Source organism: Haemaphysalis longicornis, unplaced genomic scaffold (assembly GCF_048455015.1).
Source record: "Haemaphysalis longicornis isolate Haplotype H1 unplaced genomic scaffold, Haemaphysalis longicornis Haplotype H1 scaffold_1, whole genome shotgun sequence".
Lineage (NCBI taxonomy): Eukaryota > Metazoa > Arthropoda > Arachnida > Ixodida > Ixodidae > Haemaphysalis > Haemaphysalis longicornis.
In genome coordinates, this window is record NW_027526203.1 from 425,981,392 (window position 1) to 425,999,989 (window position 18,598).

Below are 18,598 nucleotides of genomic sequence, written 5' to 3' on the forward strand. Positions count from 1 at the left end.
AATCAAGCAGCATAGAGTTCCCACTTCTTCTCTTGTGCTTGAATCCAATCTCGCGAAGTAGACGTCGCACAGCCCATACCTTCAGTGATAGATTATCCATATACTCAAGGAGAATTCCTTGGTTATCTTTGGCACTGTCGGTACCTTGTTGTGGCAAAAAGAGTCATGCAAGCAAGACCTTAGTGTGCTCAATGTGAAGCTATCATACAGGGCACTGAGTCACTTTTTCTCCAAATTCGGCAGCCATTTCCAAAAAGGCACTGACAGCATTCCACCAGAGGTTGCGCCTTCTTTCTGACCGTAAAAACGTTCCGCGAGCCCATTCGGAGCATATCAGATACAAATGAGGAAGTTTCTTTCACAGTGCGCTCTGGCTGCCCCGCCCACCAAAACTGATAGCAGTGAAGGATCATTTTCTGCAAAGCACTGTTAAGCACACTGCCACTCCCGTTTTTCTTGCCCAGGGTCCTCGGTGTCGAGCTTGAAGCTCCACTTGACTCACCCAGCAAGAAAAAAATCGCATTCTGATGCTACCATGTCAAGACCCATCACGAAAGATAAACCATGCAACCCGCTGACAGAGCTGGCGATCCCACACACAGTGTGGAAGTGGTACACGGTTGCGAATGTGCCAAAACCTGACTACAAAAATTATTGTGCACCTAAACTTACCTCAAACACATTTTTTTATTGAGAATGGCTAAAAACATCACACCATGCAATAAGTTAAAACAAAGGAACACTAGCAATTATATATACATTCAACCAAAAGCTCATTCTTTTCAGTAGGTAGGAATTTCTGCCTCACTGCACTTGTAATGAAAGATTTTCTTTTGTCTTACTACGCAAACCTGTTAAAAAATGATGATGCACACAAGTAAATTGGGATGGCAGTGATGCCGTTCTTTTATTTAATTGACCATGTCCGTGGCCATTTCAGTGTTGCCAAACGAAGAAATTGACAGCTAAACTTTCCAATGAATACCACCTATAGTTTAACCCCGATTTTACGCAAGTCACCTGGACCCATGAATTATTCCATCTAATCGAGAAAGCATTAAGCCTATGGGCAACTGGAGGGAATCCAAATCGGTATGTTAATGCAGAAAAAATTTGCAAAATTGGGTTTTGTAAAACTGAGGTTCGAGTGTACTTGCACAAACAAGGTGATGGGGACAGACATGAAAAGAGCCAAAAGTACAGACAACCTTAAAGAAAGCTGAGCATGACACTTAATAATTGTGCAGTGGCCTCTGCTGCCAACTGTGTGATCGTCACTCACAAATGCATACTGCTGGTGCCAGACTGTATGAACTAATATGAACCTTGCTGTCACTGTACCAGTTAACCCCGCCATGATGCAAATTCTTGTACCAATGCTCTGGGCAAAGTGGCAGCGGAGCAATGGTACTGCCAAAGTCAAAAGCCATTGGTATGCGGCACAGGAAAGTGAACAATCACTGAAGTTCAGATTAAAAAATTGGTGACTCTTCGCTTCCCTTCCCTGCAGAACCCAAAGCTGTGGACCTACTTTGTGAATAGAGGTTAATGTCAACATGAGGCTCATACAATGCACCACATGGCACCATGCTGGTCGTGACTAGCAGCAAACCTAAAAAAGATGCACTACCATAATTACCTGCAAAGCCTGTAGCATACTCCTACTTTCTCTTGAGCACGGCCTATATATACGTACAGTAGCACTCAGCACAAACAAAATTCTGTATACTGTCTAAACAAAAAACCAGCTGCATACACCTCCAGACAATCCTGAACTAGCTGTAGTTGAAGAAGACCAATGGTGAAAGAAATGTGGCACTGCGGAGGACTTAACGCAGTAACACAACTGAAGGAGGAGCCCAGAGGAAAGGGCTGTTCATTCCTTTCCTTTGCAGTCCTCTGCCTGCTACAATAACAAGAGCATAGAAGGATTCCACTCTCCTGAGGAGCGGACTGCTCCATCTTCGTTCTTTCCTATTCGCCCTCAACGGGTGGACACAAAGCAAAGACCATGAGGTCGGGTGCTACCAGCAGGGCCGTACCCAGAGGGGGTTTGGGAGTTCGAACCCCTCCCGAAATCTTTTCCAGGCAGCGCGTTAGCAATACTTCCTGTTGCTTTCGGCAAAACTACCCCCTTCCCGAAGCCCATAACCCCCTCCGAAAAAAATTTCTGGCTACGGCCCTGGCTACCAGCGCTATCGCATTTAGCTCCCCAGCTCACTGATGGAGCATGTGAGAGCCTGCTTACCGTGACGAGCCGCTGGTGTTGAGCCAGAACACCCTGGATGCTCGCGGGGCCAGCCAGTTGCGCCGCCAGTCCGCCCGCCGCCGTCGGTGTCATCACTCGCACCTGGGTGGTTGCATGAGGCACCGTCGGCCGTGCCACCCCGGCCACCTGCTGCACAGAGAGTCACAGGCCCTGCAGGTCTCGCTCAGACACCCCCCCCCCCCCCCACGGGTTCCGGGAAATAAGAAAACACGCAGCACCAACCTGGATGCTGGGGATGACGGTGGGTGTTGGTGGCAGTGTGACTGCACCCTGTGGCGGCGGCCGCACCCCTTCGATGGTCAGCTCTTTTGTCATGAGGGAGTGCCGCAGGTATGGAAGGCTTTTCTGCAAACAGGAACACCGCAAGCGTAAGAACCCACACTCAAGCAATGGCAAGTGGCATTCTCAAGAAGGATTGACGCATGCACACGCACACTTTGACTTGGAGGTAAAACGATGACCCCAAACACTCATGAGGGGTTTGTGAGGGGAAGCTGCAAGCCTCCACTGAAGCCAAAGAATAATAATATTCCATACAATATTGTGCTCAAACTAAAATCTTAGCCCTGCTAACGTGACTACCATAAAGCAAATCAGAGCATGCAATACTGATTGATTAATTATGAGGTTTAACGCCCCAATGCTACAGAGGCGATGAGGCGCACCGTAGAGGGCTCCAGATTAATTTTGACCACCTGGGGATCTTTAACATGCACCGAAATCTCGTGCACGTTAAAGCCGCTTTTCATCTCCCATCTCCATCAGAATAGCGGTTGCCGCGGAGAGCACGCAATACTACACAGGTTCAAATTTCTGCTGTGAAGGCTGCTTCACAGAATTTCAGCCAACACCAAGGACACTCGACCTGTGCCCACTAGGCTTGCACAATCGTTTCCCTGTTTTCAGCAAAAGCACGGCTATTTTCCGATAGCCACAAGACCAAACCAAGGTTTCAATGTAACGTGATGCAATAACACATGCAAAGCACCAAGATGTGGCCTGCCCATTAGCATTCAAGAAACGTCTTAAGTCCTTACTTTTAGAAAAGGTACAAGGCATGGTTGCGGCGAAGAGTTAAGCTCCTTTTGAAGCTGGTTCGTGAAGTCTTCAGGCTGAATCGTTCCATCCTTGAAAGGAAGAGAGAGAGAAGGTGAATCCAGCGGCACAAGTATGGTGGGCCAGCTAAGAAACAACAAAAAAGATGGTTTCAAAATGCACAACTTACAATGAGCCCCTGGATAAGGCCTTTTACGTTGGAGGCAACTTGTTCGGGTTGATCGCTGGCAAGCCGTATCAAGGTGGACAGGAAGTTTTTGCATTTTTTCTTGGCAGTGTTTGGCGACATCTGAAATGTAGCAAAGCACAGTGACAGCTGCATTTAGCCTGCACATGCGACATGGCCAAACAAACAGCAAAAAGCCCCCCCTTTCAAAAAGGGCAACTGTGCCATCTGAAACCTTCAAATTTTTTTATTGATTTTAAGGTTTAACACGCCGAAGCTACACCTGGGCTATGAGGCGCGCCATAGTGGACGGCTCCGGATTAATTTTGAGCACCGAGGGTCTTTAACGTGCGGCAAAATCTCGACACATGGGCGTTTTCCCTCTTCACCTCCACCTGAAAAGCAGCCACTGAAGCTGGGACTGAATCCGCGTCCTTGGGCTCAGCAGCACAACGCCTTAGCCACTGCACCACCACGGCAGGTCCTTGCAAATTATTGTGAAGTCTGCAAGTGCCATCACTGCTACACGAGGGGTGCGAACACTTGCAACTTTGAGTACTCTATGAATACCGTTTGCTATTCAATTCAGCCCACTTTTCGAGGCGTTATATAATTAATTGATGGTAGGGTTTAACGCGCCAACGCAACGCAGGCGATGAGGCGCAGAGTAGTGGAGGGCTCCGGATTAATTTTGAACAGCTGGGGATCTTTAATGCGAGCCGAAATCTCGTACACACAGGTGATTTTGCTTTTCGCCTCCATCAGAAAAGCGGCCGCCGTGGCCCGGAATCGAACCCGCGTCCTCGTGTGCTCAGCAGCACAACGAAGCATTATATATATACATTTTTCAAAGAATCAGAAACTGTGACAGTTAAAGGGACACTGAAGTGATTTGTAAACATTAGTGCGCAAACAGAAGTCTGGAGTCCCTAGGACATGTTTTGACCACTCTGGGTGTGTTTATGCGAATTTATCTAGTATAAATCAATTTGAAAGTGCTGTCCTCTTTTCTGCATCCTCCCTGGTGAATTTCTATGATGTTTCGTGAAAAACGCTTACTGTAAAGTTCCGAGAGAACACCCTCCCCCGAAACATCGCCCACCCCCGTTTAGGGATGAAATATTCAATTTACTAAGAGACCCCAAAGATTGCCCACCCCCTAAAATTGATGCGTTTAGCATCGATGAGTGAACAAAATAAACACGAATCATCCATTCATGTGTTGATGCAGTCACTTATTTGTCCTTTCCGCACTTGAACTGAAAGTTCGCCCATCTCGTATTTTTTCTTGATATCTCCCCAGTTTTGGTTGGCGGTGCCGCCACTTTTTTGTAATTTTTCACACCTGACCTGAAAGTTCACCACCCCGTATCTTCCACCTGATATTTCTGTATTTTGGGTGGACCGTTCTTTCGAAACTTTACGGTACTCTAGCAGGCTTGGCTTGAGTGCGCGGCTCACTAACCCTCCGACAGAGTCATTTGGCCGGCCACAGGTGGGTCATCACAATGCGTTTGATCAGTTAAAACTAAGTACGACAAGCTTTGTACCCGGAAGAATGTGGCTTTAGTTCATTTGTTTGCAGACTGTATCAATCTTAGAAAAATCTATAAAGTCAAAGCAGCTCCACACACGTGCACATGCGATGCTTCGCTGACTTCGCTTCACTGGAGCTGTAAGCTGCATATGCCTGTGCGACTGGTACGTTAGTAGAAAATCTAAGGCAAATTGAAGGTGGAAGAAGAGTGATCGAAGTTAATATAGGTAATAAAGAATTAAATGAACTAAAACCTTTATTGCTAAGCGTAAAACCAAGGTACGGGAAGCACTTTTTGCGCAGGGTGAACTAGCCCATTGGTCAGCAGCACGACCACGGATTTGCAATCACTTTTCCTGCAGTAGCCTAGTCACTAATGATAAGATACTTGTGGGGACTTAAGGGATGCTTACTGCACAAGAGCTGTTCAAGAAATACTCATCTTAAGCTGCTCAGAATGCTGAGACAGGGTAAAAAAAATTATGTATATGTATAAAGAAAACACCAGCCTTTACGACATATACCTCATATTTTCTCCCCATCACAGTGGGTGTAAGGTGAGTGGTCTAAAGCATTAGATGTATCTCACAATGAGCAGGTTTGAATCCTCAATATCACCTGTTTTTTTTTTTTAGTTGATTTCCTTTTATGGGACGATGCTTTCTATAGTGCATTAACCATTTTGCGCTACACTGATCATTGCACCTCGAGCGAGTTCACAGAATGTGTGCAGACTGACACTGACGCACTAGTGAGTTCTCGTTCGCGTGGTGTTGCCACAAGCATCCACAGCCTGCAGTCATGGAGCCGAATCAGCCAAGTGTCGGCATGGTGCGAACACACCTCTTATGACACAGCCACGCAAGCTCCAAGGTCAACTGTGAAGCACCTCTCAGTTGAGCGTCTCCAATGACACGGAGGGCGTTCAGCCACTGCATACGCCTCGGCTAGTGAACATTACAATTGTAAGCGGCATTTACAGGCTTATCTGACCCATTCTACAGCCAACAACATAGCAGAAGCGCGGCATTATGATTTCCGAGATATTGAGAATGGCCAACTAACGATAACGTCAAGTGCCAAGCATGTTGTTGCATGGAACTGAAACCAAAACTGGCTGGAACTCCAAACTTAGATATCGTTTAATTACACTGCATGACGATAACGAGTCACTGCTGATAGTTGTTGCAGCCACCGCAAATGTCGCATGGTATCGTTTTATTTTTTCAGGCTTTTGATAAATTAAATACTGCTTTATCGACCGGACAAACGAAAGGTGTGTTTATTTGAGCCAGTCTATGCAATGCAAACAAAAACAGAAGTTCGACAGATTCACTTCAGTGTCTTTTTAAAGTTGGCTTTGCCTCAAGACATGAGCATTTTCTTTGGGCGGCACTACAGGGCCAACATTTTTATGGGTTGGCTTTTGCAGACAATGACGCAGTTGTACAACAAAAAAAAAAGAGAGAGAGAGAGAGAGAGAGAGAGAGAGAGAGAGAGAGAGAGAGAGAGAGAGAGAGAGAGAGAGAGAGAGAGAGAGAGAGAGAGAGAGAGAGAGAGAGAGAGAGAGAGAGAGAGAGAGAGAGAGAGAGAGAGAGAGAAAAGAAAAAACCTTACATGTGCAAACCTTGCACAAAAACAAACTAACTATCGGGTATGTTAGCTGAAATGCACTGCCACTCGCATGAAAACACGTTAACATAAGGATATTCGTATCTGAAAACATTTGATTTGACCTGCAAACAATTGATATTATTCGTATTCGAAAATATACTGTCAGTACTTATAGTTAGCATTAGAAATATTCCGCTCAATTCACAGTCAGCTTTTCATTTCCATTTGACTTGCAGCCAGAACTACTGCCACACATGTACACAGCTCTAGCTACAAGCAAATGTTCATTCCCTGCTGGCTGTGGAGGAGCCATGTACAAGGCAGCTCTGCCAAGTCGTTACAGCCCAACCATCTGGAGCAGCTGCCTGGCAATGGGCTGATGGTAGGAGAAATTACATCTTTCTCCGGGATGCTGTGACCTTCCGAAATGATTTTTCTTCATTATGGAGATGCCCGTTGGTCGCACAACAAAATGCGCCCCATGTCCCAGCACAAGAGAACTGGGTTTGAGCTTAAACTCAGGTGATATTTTTTATAGCTTCTAGCCTGAGCAACACTCCTTGGCAGGCCTCACAAGAACAGCAACTTGCAGCAGTGAAAAATTTTACTACGCTGTCATGCTCACAGCCCCCTTCTGGCTTTTACATATGATCTGCATTATTCTCACACCAAGTGTTTGCTGGTAAGCTGAAATTTTCATTGCTTAAAGGCCCAACCACATGCACGCATAAAACCTACGTACTCATGCAACGACATAAACGGGCGTAAGAGCGTAAGAAACCGGCATACTCCGGCGTACACAGAATAAATTGCTACGCGCTTGTTACGCTCAAGTCAGAGCCCACCAGACATCGACGCAAACTTTCGGGCGCACGGTGTTGACGTCGACCTCTGCCAGTGACGTTATCTGGCGGTCAGGTCGCATAACAAGAAAGGTAATTGATAAATAAGCTAACATTACTATTAATTATGTGATAAAATGAAGTAATTTTTAAAATACGGAGCGCAGCCAATGGGAGAAAACACGCGAAGCAACGAGCAACTATGGGAGCAAGGGCGTTACGCCAAATGTAGCGGAGGGTTTTGTGCCTGCAAAGTAAGCATACTAATTAGTTCTTAACGTTTTTCAATGTCCCAAGAACTGTTTTAGTTGTTTTGTATTAAATATATGTACTTTTGTGAGAATAAGCATTATCTGTTTTATTTTAGTTAAACTGTAGTTGAACTGGTTGCCACAAAGCTGAGTCCGGGGTAGTCTAGCCACACTGTGTGGCGCGTTGGTACAGTTGAATCCCGCTACAGCGAAATTGACGGGACATGCGAAAAATTTCGTTGAAGCGAGAATTCGTTGAGGGGAAATATTTGCCCCAACACACCACGGAAATGCCAGAAAAATAGCCCCGTATGTTTCCGTATCATTGGCAGCATAATACAATGTTTAGAAAAAGTAGTGACGCGCAATAACGTCATGTTTATTCGGACAACAAACATACCAATGGCTATCTGTTTTTTCACTGCACGCAAAGAACGCGTTTCGGAGGGGGGTGAAGAAATGCAGGCGCAAAACGTATTGCTGTACAACAAGGTGTATCTACTGAGCTGATTATTTGCAGATAGCTGCCAGGCCGTCGGAAGCCCCCCTCTCGCTTGTGGCAGTAGCAGTGCCGTTATCTTATCCTCTGACCAAGCACAGCAGCTACTGACGTTGGCAGGCAAGACGCGCGTGCTAGCATTTAACATGACCGCGCGCTCGCGACTAATATAAGATGACTTGGCTTCAAGACCAAACACGCACACATGATTTTTGCTCTTGGCTATGAAGAATGGTAGAAGGAAAATGGCAAGGAAAGCTGCTCACAACGCATACATGACGGTGGCGTGTCAGCAGCGGGGCACATTCATGCGATTTCAACGGGATACGGATTGGCTGTAGCTCCGGCTTGGTGAACTTGACCTCCACCTCATGTAAAGACGGCCAGCCACACAGTTACCACCATCAAACAATGGCGTCCGCTATCAGTTTGTTTTGTTTTGGGTACGGTGTGGGCGCACGACGCATGTTTTCGGTGAAACTAAGCGTCCTGGATGCACAAAAGGTTACAGATAGCTGTCGCTATGCTTATTTAATTGTAAAATAATTGTTCAAACCCAGCCCAAATCATCGAAAATTTCGTTGAAGGGAAAGCAAGCCTGACAAATGGTTCGTTGTGGCGAGGACTTCGTTGCATTGACTTCTATGGCTAGCTGACGGGGAATTGGAAATATTTCGTTGAAGTGGAAATTTCGTCGAAGCGGAGTTCCTTGTAGCAGGGTTCGACTGTATATACGCTGGTTATGATGGCTAGCCACCATAACGCTGGGTTTGCGTGCACGTTGTGGCACCTATGTGGTTACTCGCCCTCTCCGGCGTCATCGGTCAGCATAAAGGCAGCGGTGGATGTCGCCGCAGGCGTAAGTCGTTGTGCGAGTACGTCGATTTTACGCGTGCATGTGGTTGGGCCTTAATGAGCTTCTTGGGCCTTAACGCTGTCTTATAACTAACGTTAAGAGCTCCAACGCTGTGGGAGCAGAACTTGAAGGCAAAAACGAAGAGCACGTTTGGCCCAAATTTTTATGTTCACAACTTGTGGGAACATGGCACAATGCTCCTAGGAAAGCTGTAGCTCACCTGTGAGGGTGTTGTGGCTGCCGACTGGCTGTTTGCAACAGTCGTCTGGATGGAGAGGGGCTGCGTAACAGATGCACTGGTAGTGGTGGCTGCCACCTAAAAAAAGGTAAACAGCGTGCAGATTATTTCTGAGTACTTTGTGCCCGCCAGAACTGCTCTGAGGTTTCCCTTTCTATGACATGCACATTCTCGTTTCAACGCAGACCGGGTCAGTAGACGGAATCAATTGATTGTGAGGTTTAACGCGCCGACGCAACGCAGGCGATGAGGCATGCCGTAGTGGAGGGCTCCGGATTAATTTTGACCACCTGGGGATCTTTAACGTGCGCCGAAATCTCGCACACACGGGCGTTTTTGCTTTTCGCCTCCATCAGAAAAGCGGCCGCCGCGGCCGGGAATCGAACCCGCGACCTCGTGCTCAGCAGCGCAACCAGTAGACGGAATCAGGCAACAACACCAGACAGCTGTCAGGCGCACATGTTGAAGTTATCCATGCCCCCTCTATTTTTTTTTTTAACATTTCGAAACCTGGTCATTAGTCGAACACTTAACAATCTCAGATGTACACACTGCAGAGCTCCACAATGACATGGTGCCACAGCTCCAGATAAGGCCATGCCAACTGACATCATCCCTACTCGTCTTTTAGCGTCATGGTGCCGCTTCTCTAAAACCCGGGTCTTATTTTTCATGCTCCACTGCCTTCACTAACCAGTACACAAGGAGCAAGCATGGGCAAAAAATAATAATCACAAGAACTAAAAAACAAAGATGACGGTGTGGGCATGTCTACTGGTCAGGAGGAGAAGAAAGGCTGTACCTTGACCGTGACCGTCTGCGGTGCCAGTGGCTGGCCCAGCGTTTGAATTGGGCTGCTGCTGGCCACTGTAGGCACTATGTTGATGCTTGGTTGACCCTGCTGCAAGACGGTGCCTACCATTGGCGTTGCATTGGCCTGCAGGAGAGGAAACGGTCTCTTTTTCCAAGACCCACACACGGCTAGTGAAGAAACAACGACGGGAAGTGGTGGCACAACAGTGGAGAAACATCCACCCGGATAAAATTAAACAAACACATGGCTACCAACATGTAGCACGAACGTGGCCCACCCATAAAATAGCTGGCTGTGCGCAGCAAACAGGCAGAATATTTTAACTCCACAAAAAATTACAATGTGTAGGGCTGAATTTCAAGAATAAAGCAGTGTCCAACGTCTACCGCAAAATTCTAAATGTGCAGTATTTATTATCGTACTAAAACAGAAAAGTCACTTTTCATCAAACACCTAAACACTTATAGCTTCTTTTTCCACCCTGCCCAGGACCTGTTCTGTCTTGTTAAAGATCAAATTTGTCACATCTGCCACACTGGAATTGCGCAATGAAGTAGAGCACAGTGTGCCAGGAGACCGGCCAAGTCTAGCAAGGCACCAAGCATTGTTGTCTAACTTGGGTGCTCTCTGATTTATTTGGCAGTTTTTTATGGCTGAAAACAAAACACCAGCCTGAATTTCGTGCAAAATGAACATACTTTTCTGCCTTGGAGCTGTTGCACAGGTTGAGTCCCGAGGCTCTGTAAACCATTGAATAACCAATAAGATACATGATTGAAAAAAATTTATAGAGCCATAAGTCCCCCGTGCAATGAAATCCACATGCTATGTACATGGCATTCCATAAACTGATAGTCCTCAGGACATCTGTTTGGATGCCTATGACAAACAATTTCAGTCATGCTTGTATAGTCACAGGCCTCTTTTCAATTTATTTGAACTGCAATCATTGAGCAAACAGAAAGTACCATATACTGTAAAGCAATGAGAAACAAAAAGACAGCTTGTACCAAAATCCACAAGAAAAATACTTCAACTTCCATTTAAGGTGTTAGCTCTTGTTATTTCAGGTCTCTTATATCTGGCTACCGTGTAATAAAACCAAGACATGGTGTACCTTACTATCACAGGAATAGCAACATACCACGCCAATGCCCACTTTCTCACTGTGGACTTGTAAATAATTTGCAAATTGAAGGAAGCATTATCTGCACTGTTCTATTTCACCGTCAGCATTCACCGACTTGGAGGTCCACAGTTGGATGTTAGCTGGCCTCGTGAACAGTGGCGGTGGAAGTTTTTAGAAACGTGTCTGCTGCTTTTTCTTTTTTGAAGCATAATTACACATACAGTGGAGTGGATAACATTTCAATGATGGATGTTGAACATTGGTAATAACAATAGAACTGTTAAGTTTCACGGAGCTTTATACCAGTAGTGATGAAGTAACATAGACGAGAGTTTTCACCTGGTTAATAACACGGCTGTGCTAATGTTTCTACTGTGGAATGTGGCTTCATTAGCTGTTAATTTAAAGCTGATAGTAGAAATTGCCACTCTTACTCGATCAGAAAGAAACCAAACTAAACCCATACGCATGCAAGAATTTTGTCAAAATAGCTTATGGCTACTGCTGTTGCCATAAAAAATGTAAAACAAAGGGCAGCAGTTAACCACTGTGCTGAGTGGTCTTATAACATTACCAGCAAGTATTAAGCGAGTACACAAGCTAGCTTGCAAGCTAATGTTAGTATTGCGGCTTTCATGACAGGGCACATTCGTCTGGAACAGCTCAGGTAAGCCACATTCCACACACACAAAAAAACTGGCCTAAATAAGGCCCAGTAAAACATACAACAGTTCTACCTTTAAGAGAGATGCACGCGGCGTAAAGGGCACCAATAAAGCACAGCAATGCATAGTTTAACCTGAAATGACTAAGCGATGGCCAAAAGATACCAGTGGTGCGGCTAATTTGTGAGAATGGTCAGTCGTAAAAAGAGATTAACATGCAAACGAGGGTGCTGGCTACCGCTTCTGCATGAATCAGGCAGCGCCCAGGCAGCATCGCATCGAGAAAACCCCTCACTGCTTTTCAGGCTGCGTTTTTCTCACTGGTTGACCTCATAAACATCACTCTTTTCAATGGTTGATCATGTGGTTTATAATGACCTTCACATAGACCTTGATTATCGCACAGCGTGCCAAAAAAGAAGGCAATGCAAAGACAGGCTTTCTGATTTGAGTCGGCACAGCAAAACGTGGCCGAAGATAAGCTAGATGACTATATGGGAACTAAATTGCACACGAATGCAGACCAATTGTGCAGTACACAAAAGCAGCTGATTTGCACAGCAGCAGTGGCCCGCACACTCGCTTCACGGCAAAAAACTAGCACCTTTCGGTTGACTGCACATACAAGCATAATTATGTGCCCCCAAATTAATAGTAACTTCCATTATCTGTCTTTATCTCCATTAATAACCACACAAGTCCATCACTTCACATTAAAGTGAAAGCCTCAAGTATAGTGCACCTACTCCTTTACACAAGTGACTGCCCCATGTTTCTAGCTGCACTACTGTTCTGAACAGGCTGCATTAGCAAAGACTGACAAAATTCCCCAGAGTGAGGAAGTTGAGCTGCAATAAACATTGGTTTTGTCTCTAGTGCAGTCCCACACAGTGTGAAGGTCAGCACAAAACACAGACCAGTCGAGACGACAACAGCTCGGCACGGCTTGTTTCAGTAAAGCTAATTGCTAGGTAATGGATCATTCTTTCTTTCAATCCCTGCATTAAAAGAGCAGCAGCCAAGAAGGAGAGGAATATGTAAACTATGTCTCAAGTGAGTTGAAAACGCTGTACATGGGCATGGCCCTTGTCCCCACTTGACATTCATGCAGTAACGCTCATATCGCATTATACTGTACCTACAGAGGCCCACGTAAAAAAGTAGGAGGTGGTAGGAGTAAGAAAAATTATTCCCTGAAATTTATTCTTGAAAATTTCAATTGAGCGTTTTGAAGGTCATGTTGCAATTGCAATTCTGCAGCTAGCCATCGTTTAAGGCTAGCCTGTCTTTGATGAGAACTACGAGGTAATTACTAGAATTACTCCCAACTATATTTGTGTTCTAGATACCCACCTGGTGTAAATGTTGAAATTAAGAGCTAATGCTGATGTTATTGACCTCAGTCTTGTGGAGATTTCGAATTGTGAGGATGTATTAGAATTTTTCTAAGGTATAAACAACAACTGGTCTGAATTCTGTTTTAACCTGCACCATGGGCCTATAATCAAAATGTTTGCTTCCTTACTTATACCTTTCCTTCATCCACTTTGCTAAGTTCATCCTCACTGATGTGTATGATAATGAAAAGAAAAGAAAGAATTGATTTTAATGCCACTTCTTAGGTCTTGGGGACTTATGCCAGCACTTGCTAAAAAAAATGTGAAATTTCTTAAGATCGCAAAGTGTTGCGAGTTATCCTTACGCTTCTCAGTTTTAAGGACTGCTTCTTTAATGGAGAAAAGTAGAGTATCTGCACATTGTAAGCTTTTTGTTGAACTTAGTAACCAATTTATTACCGGAAACAGCAGCATAAAGCTGCAGGAGAAATAAATACCAAGAAATACCGAAAAAAGAAAATTGCTGCAGACATTAAAACACTACAACACTAAGCCCTACTAACTCCACTAGTAGGCAGGTTTTGCGTGGAAATGCACTACAACTAACAAAAACATTCCCCCGTTCTAGAATACTCGAATCTCTCAAATTTGTAGTACGCGGTACAACTACATCCTTAGGTTGTGATCAAAACACCTTGTCAGAATGCAAGTCTAAAAGCAGGTGCACGCACTTTCGCCATTCATGAAAATTCAACCATGTACACACTAAACGCGTGTACACAAAAGCAGTGCCTAACTACACACTTCAAGATGCACTGTGCAAAGAAGTATTGGAGAGTCTTACCGGAAGGTGGTGCCATGCCTCATAGATGGAAAAGGAATTGAGAGCACATGCAAGTCAAAGCATGAACCACAGAGAGAAGCACACACAAAAAATAGGTGTAAGCAAAAAGCAGAGCACACAATAGGCAAAGCACACTGCATTTCATCTGCACTCACTGCCATCACACACAATGCTCCTATACATTTCTCATGCCCTAAACGGAATGGTCAGCACACCAAATAAAAAAACACGGAACAGGCACAAAATATAAAATTACCAAAAAGAGAGAACACCTCTTCATTTCTGTTAATGCTCATAGATCTGATTCCCCCCACCCTCCCAAAAAAGAAAATGCTTCTAGTTTACAATTAGGATTAGTTGATAAGTAAGGCAGACCTGAATTTTTGTCCTCAACAACCAATTCCCCATAAAACATGAGATAATACTATTGTCTAAAGAACCCACGGGGACCCCCTTCTCCCATGATGTGGGAATGCGTGAGCACCACGTCTTGCTGAGTTACGTTGCTGAGTTTAGTGTTGCTGAGTGTATCATGTTGTGAACACGCAAGAACTTAATTTTCTTTAGAAGCAGTCCTCACTGCAGCACCCAACGTCGAAAAGCCAGCTTTACACCAAGCCCCTATAAAATCGGTTTCACTACTTCACGCAAATGCATTGCTGGAAAAACGTTATTAAAGGGGCAAGATAAGCTGTCTTGTGTTAAAATGTGGAGGCCCTGAGACCTTTGCAAAAGCTCAGGCAGAATTTTTCCAGCATGTTCTGGCCACGCTGTTTGGTCACGCCAATCTGGGCACGCCACGTTTTTTGCCAAATGAGCTACGTAACGCGTGAGTGATGCTCACGCATTAAAAGTAAGCCAGCTTAATCGGTTCACCTTGTATTTTTTCCCCACATTAGTTCTTCAACAAGACACAGAGCAGTACTATGTGAGCTACATCTGGATGCATGCATTTCAAAACTGTTGCAAATAAATGGTAACACAAAACAGCTCACAGTAGAAATAAACATCTGACTTTGCACACTGATTTAACTATCGCAACTGCTTTATTGCTTACAAACTTCCCGATCCAAAACAATACCATTCAATGGGTAAAATAAAGTCTTTTTAGCAATATATACACTAAATTCTGTTCTCCTCCATTGTTTAACATGTGTTCCAAAAGATCCCCCTATTTTGTAGTTAGCAGGCAAGCCCATATATCTGTGTGTAGGTATTCGCAAAATACAACAGCTTAAAAGTACTACTGCATTTCACAGTGTATAAGTTGCAGCTTTCCCCCACCCCCCTTCCCCTCTTCTGAAATTACAGCTGTCGAAAATTATCTACAGAACCATTCAAGTAAAGGATATTCTGGCAAGGTATGACATACACAAAGGTGTAACTATGCTGTGGATTTTTTTAAAGAAAGGGGCTGCTACGGGGTAGACTGACCTACACAATGGTGCAACATATTATACACCAGCAAAAATGCAATGTTATTTTTTGCAGAAAGCTTATGGTAGTAGCCCCGCACAACGGAAGCAAGGACCCTGTAACCACCACCTTTCTGGCAGACAAAGACAGAAGCTGTACACTGCTGGTATAATGCGGTTAAAATGGCAAACATGCACACTTATGTATAGGGCGGAACCAATTTTCGCAACATTGTTCCTTTAAAAAAAACACTGAAAACAACGAAAGGGTATAATATTATTCTCACCTGTTTCATGTGCTCGTGAATAGGAGCACGACGAACTAGAGGAGTTTGATGTCTGCAATTCTGTAATGATAGGCTTCCTTAACTACTGACACAACTGTTAGGTACTTCAATTCTAAGAAAACAAAAACAAAAAACTCCTCTGCATTATCAAACACCTATACCCTTTACTATCACCAGAGAACTTTTTTTGCACTCATACGCACACAAAAATTTCCCTATGTACAACAATAGTGGATTTCACTATTTACGTAGCTATGCCTCTGGTGTAGCATCTGTCTAGGAAAAGTGCATGTTTTTAAAAACAATACTTCTTAATGTTAGGTACTCAGCCAAAACCAGCAGCATGTACACACTTCCCTACCAAAATTCATAAGTCTACAGTTCTCAAGGAACTGAAGCACAGTCACACTTGTTGGCATGCCACTCCAACTATGCTACAATGTATCAAACACTGTTTGCTGGTGAGCAACGCACGGCTGTCTTGGCACTCACGATAACAAGTACACGGACAAGCCGATTTCTCTTTTGCTGTGCCCAGTTACACACACAAAGAGGTGCGTGTCCTTAGAAGTGCCAGCCGCACTATGATGCTTGCTTGCTATCAAAATCACCCCCAACCTTGCCACTCTTTGCTACCACCATTGTAGCCGTGGGCTGCCAAACCACAAAGGTGCAGAAAACAAAAGCCCAACACAAACATTTTCAGAGGATGTGAAGTGCAGGAATAGGCAGGGCTAGGAACTGAACGACACTTGGCTCGTACTGTGAACCCAGCTGGCCAACAGCTACTGACTGGGGCACCCTCTTCAAACTATTAGTGATGTATATGCAAGGCACTGGACTCATGGGGTGGCTGCATGAACTTGACATCAAGCTAAGTTCCTTAGTTCCCTAGACCCTGCAAGATAATGCTGTGGTTTTCAAAGTGCTTATGTCTCAAATATATAGTGTCCACATATTACAATCGAAGACATTGTCACAACATAAATTTCCATTTATTTGTGACATTATGTTTACCCTAATATAAAAAGATAACCCAACTACATTTCATCAGTAGAAGATTATCAATCTTGCATGCAGCAAAAGTATATAACGTTGCAAGACGATCCACAAAACAGCTGGTCATTTCTACCTTCCCTTTTTGTCTCTGCCATGACTAACAATACAACAACCCTGTTGCACATCTGGCCTGCAGAACCCAGGTTAGCCTGATTAATTAGGTGACATCTTCCATAAAGATATGCATGGGAACGCATGTCTTACAGTCAGTGGCAGATTACAGTTATACTAGTTTTACAGGAATACTTGCATTTCAATTAAGAGTGCTGACGACCAAATTTAGACAAGTTCAAATAGGGGCTTTAGCTGATGAAGCTAGGAGTGGGCTATGAGCCCATCCGTAAAGGAGACCAACATATTAATTTCAATCTCCTCAGGATCTTTAGAGTGCACCAAAATATTGTATACATACTCTTTTTTCTACTTCTATCAGATATTTTGCGTCTTCAAAAAAGAGCCTGTGTACAAAGACACTCGTGTGATGCACTTATATGCAAGGTCAATAGTGGAGTAGCCTACAGGACTGCAAATGATATCGAAGGTTGTCGCATGCCGATAGTGCATGTAAGAATGCAATCAAATTTACCTATACGGCATTTACAATCAGCTCCCAATGGGTAAGTACAAAACAAAACAAAAACAACCAATGGCTCAACACAAATATATCACTGTAAACTTAGAAGTGGTTATAAGCTTAGTAGCGGCAAGTACAGCTAAGTTTACAACTACATTTTAGTGCAAGCGCCTATGTTATACCATGCAACTGCAAGCACAAAAAGGCACACTACAAAATTTGCACGATCCAGTGCTCTCCAACCTGTAAAACTTACATCTACCTGTTACTTTGATTATGGAAAGTTTTAGATAAAATGCTTTCTTACCAAGGAAGCAGCCTGTGCCTTTATTATATCACAGTGTGCAATCAAGTCTTAAAGCAGTGCAAACTTTTCATCCCTTTGGTTTTCATCTATAGTATAACCAGACTTTCAAGCTTAGCTGCTTTTCAGACTGAAACTTTAAGCTTGCAAGCAGCAATTCTTACTAAAGCTTGTTAAATCTTCCTCAAAGCTATGGACACTAACAGTATGGTCACGTTTATGTAACATCCTGCAGCAGAATGGAAACATATCCACAAGTTTATGCAATGTTAAGCATCAGGAATTCCCAGTTCTTAATCAGCCAAATTTTTGCTGGTTGCTCAAATGCTATTTTTATTGTGAAGCTACCGAATAGGGTGCTGGATAGCTGGAGCTATAAGAAGATTCATATTCTTCCCATCTATTTGTGCTGGATAGCTGGAGCTATAAGAAGATTCATATTCTTCCCGTCTATTTGTGCTGGATAGCTGGAGCTATAAGAAGATTCATATTCTTCCCATCTATTTGCACTGGTGAATTTTAGGAGACTTGCTACAACTGCCAGCCAGAATCTGTGAAAAATGCAACTGAACATGAATTGAAAAACATAGGAAAGAAAACATTCATCTTCTCGCAATGCACGGCTTGTCCTAATTCTGTACAATTTTTTTGCTACAGAAAGTTCGAGAAACAGCAGTGCACAGCAGACGACGACAAGAGAGGCAGATATGCACAAGGTTGACTGGGCGGCCCTCTTGTCCTCGACAATTGTAGACTCGTGTTTCCTTGAAATATGTGCCACTAATTGTGAAAGTGCGGCACACCTTGTATAACAATTACACAGGCACCATGTGATATGATGT

General features: G+C 44.1%; 1 protein-coding gene across 6 annotated transcripts in view; it reads right to left on the reverse strand.

The window, feature by feature from the left end:
- LOC144155686 (transcription initiation factor TFIID subunit 4-like) overlaps positions 1-18,598 on the reverse strand; it is a 61,343-nt gene that overhangs the window by 15,289 nt on the left and 27,456 nt on the right. For 2 of the 6 annotated variants that reach the window (XM_077687283.1, XM_077687286.1), the window contains 9 exons: positions 15,820-15,879; positions 14,118-14,135; positions 10,841-10,882; positions 10,131-10,265; positions 9,311-9,406; positions 3,495-3,614; positions 3,307-3,396; positions 2,492-2,614; positions 2,249-2,398 (listed from right to left, as the gene is read on the reverse strand). In XM_077687283.1, coding sequence (XP_077543409.1) covers positions 2,249-2,398; positions 2,492-2,614; positions 3,307-3,396; positions 3,495-3,614; positions 9,311-9,406; positions 10,131-10,265; positions 10,841-10,882; positions 14,118-14,135; positions 15,820-15,879 — 834 coding nt within the window. The remainder of the gene's footprint in view (positions 1-2,248; positions 2,399-2,491; positions 2,615-3,306; positions 3,397-3,494; positions 3,615-9,310; positions 9,407-10,130; positions 10,266-10,840; positions 10,883-14,117; positions 14,136-15,819; positions 15,880-18,598) is intronic. The other 4 variants (XM_077687284.1, XM_077687285.1, XM_077687287.1 and 1 more) reach the window with 4 other exon arrangements.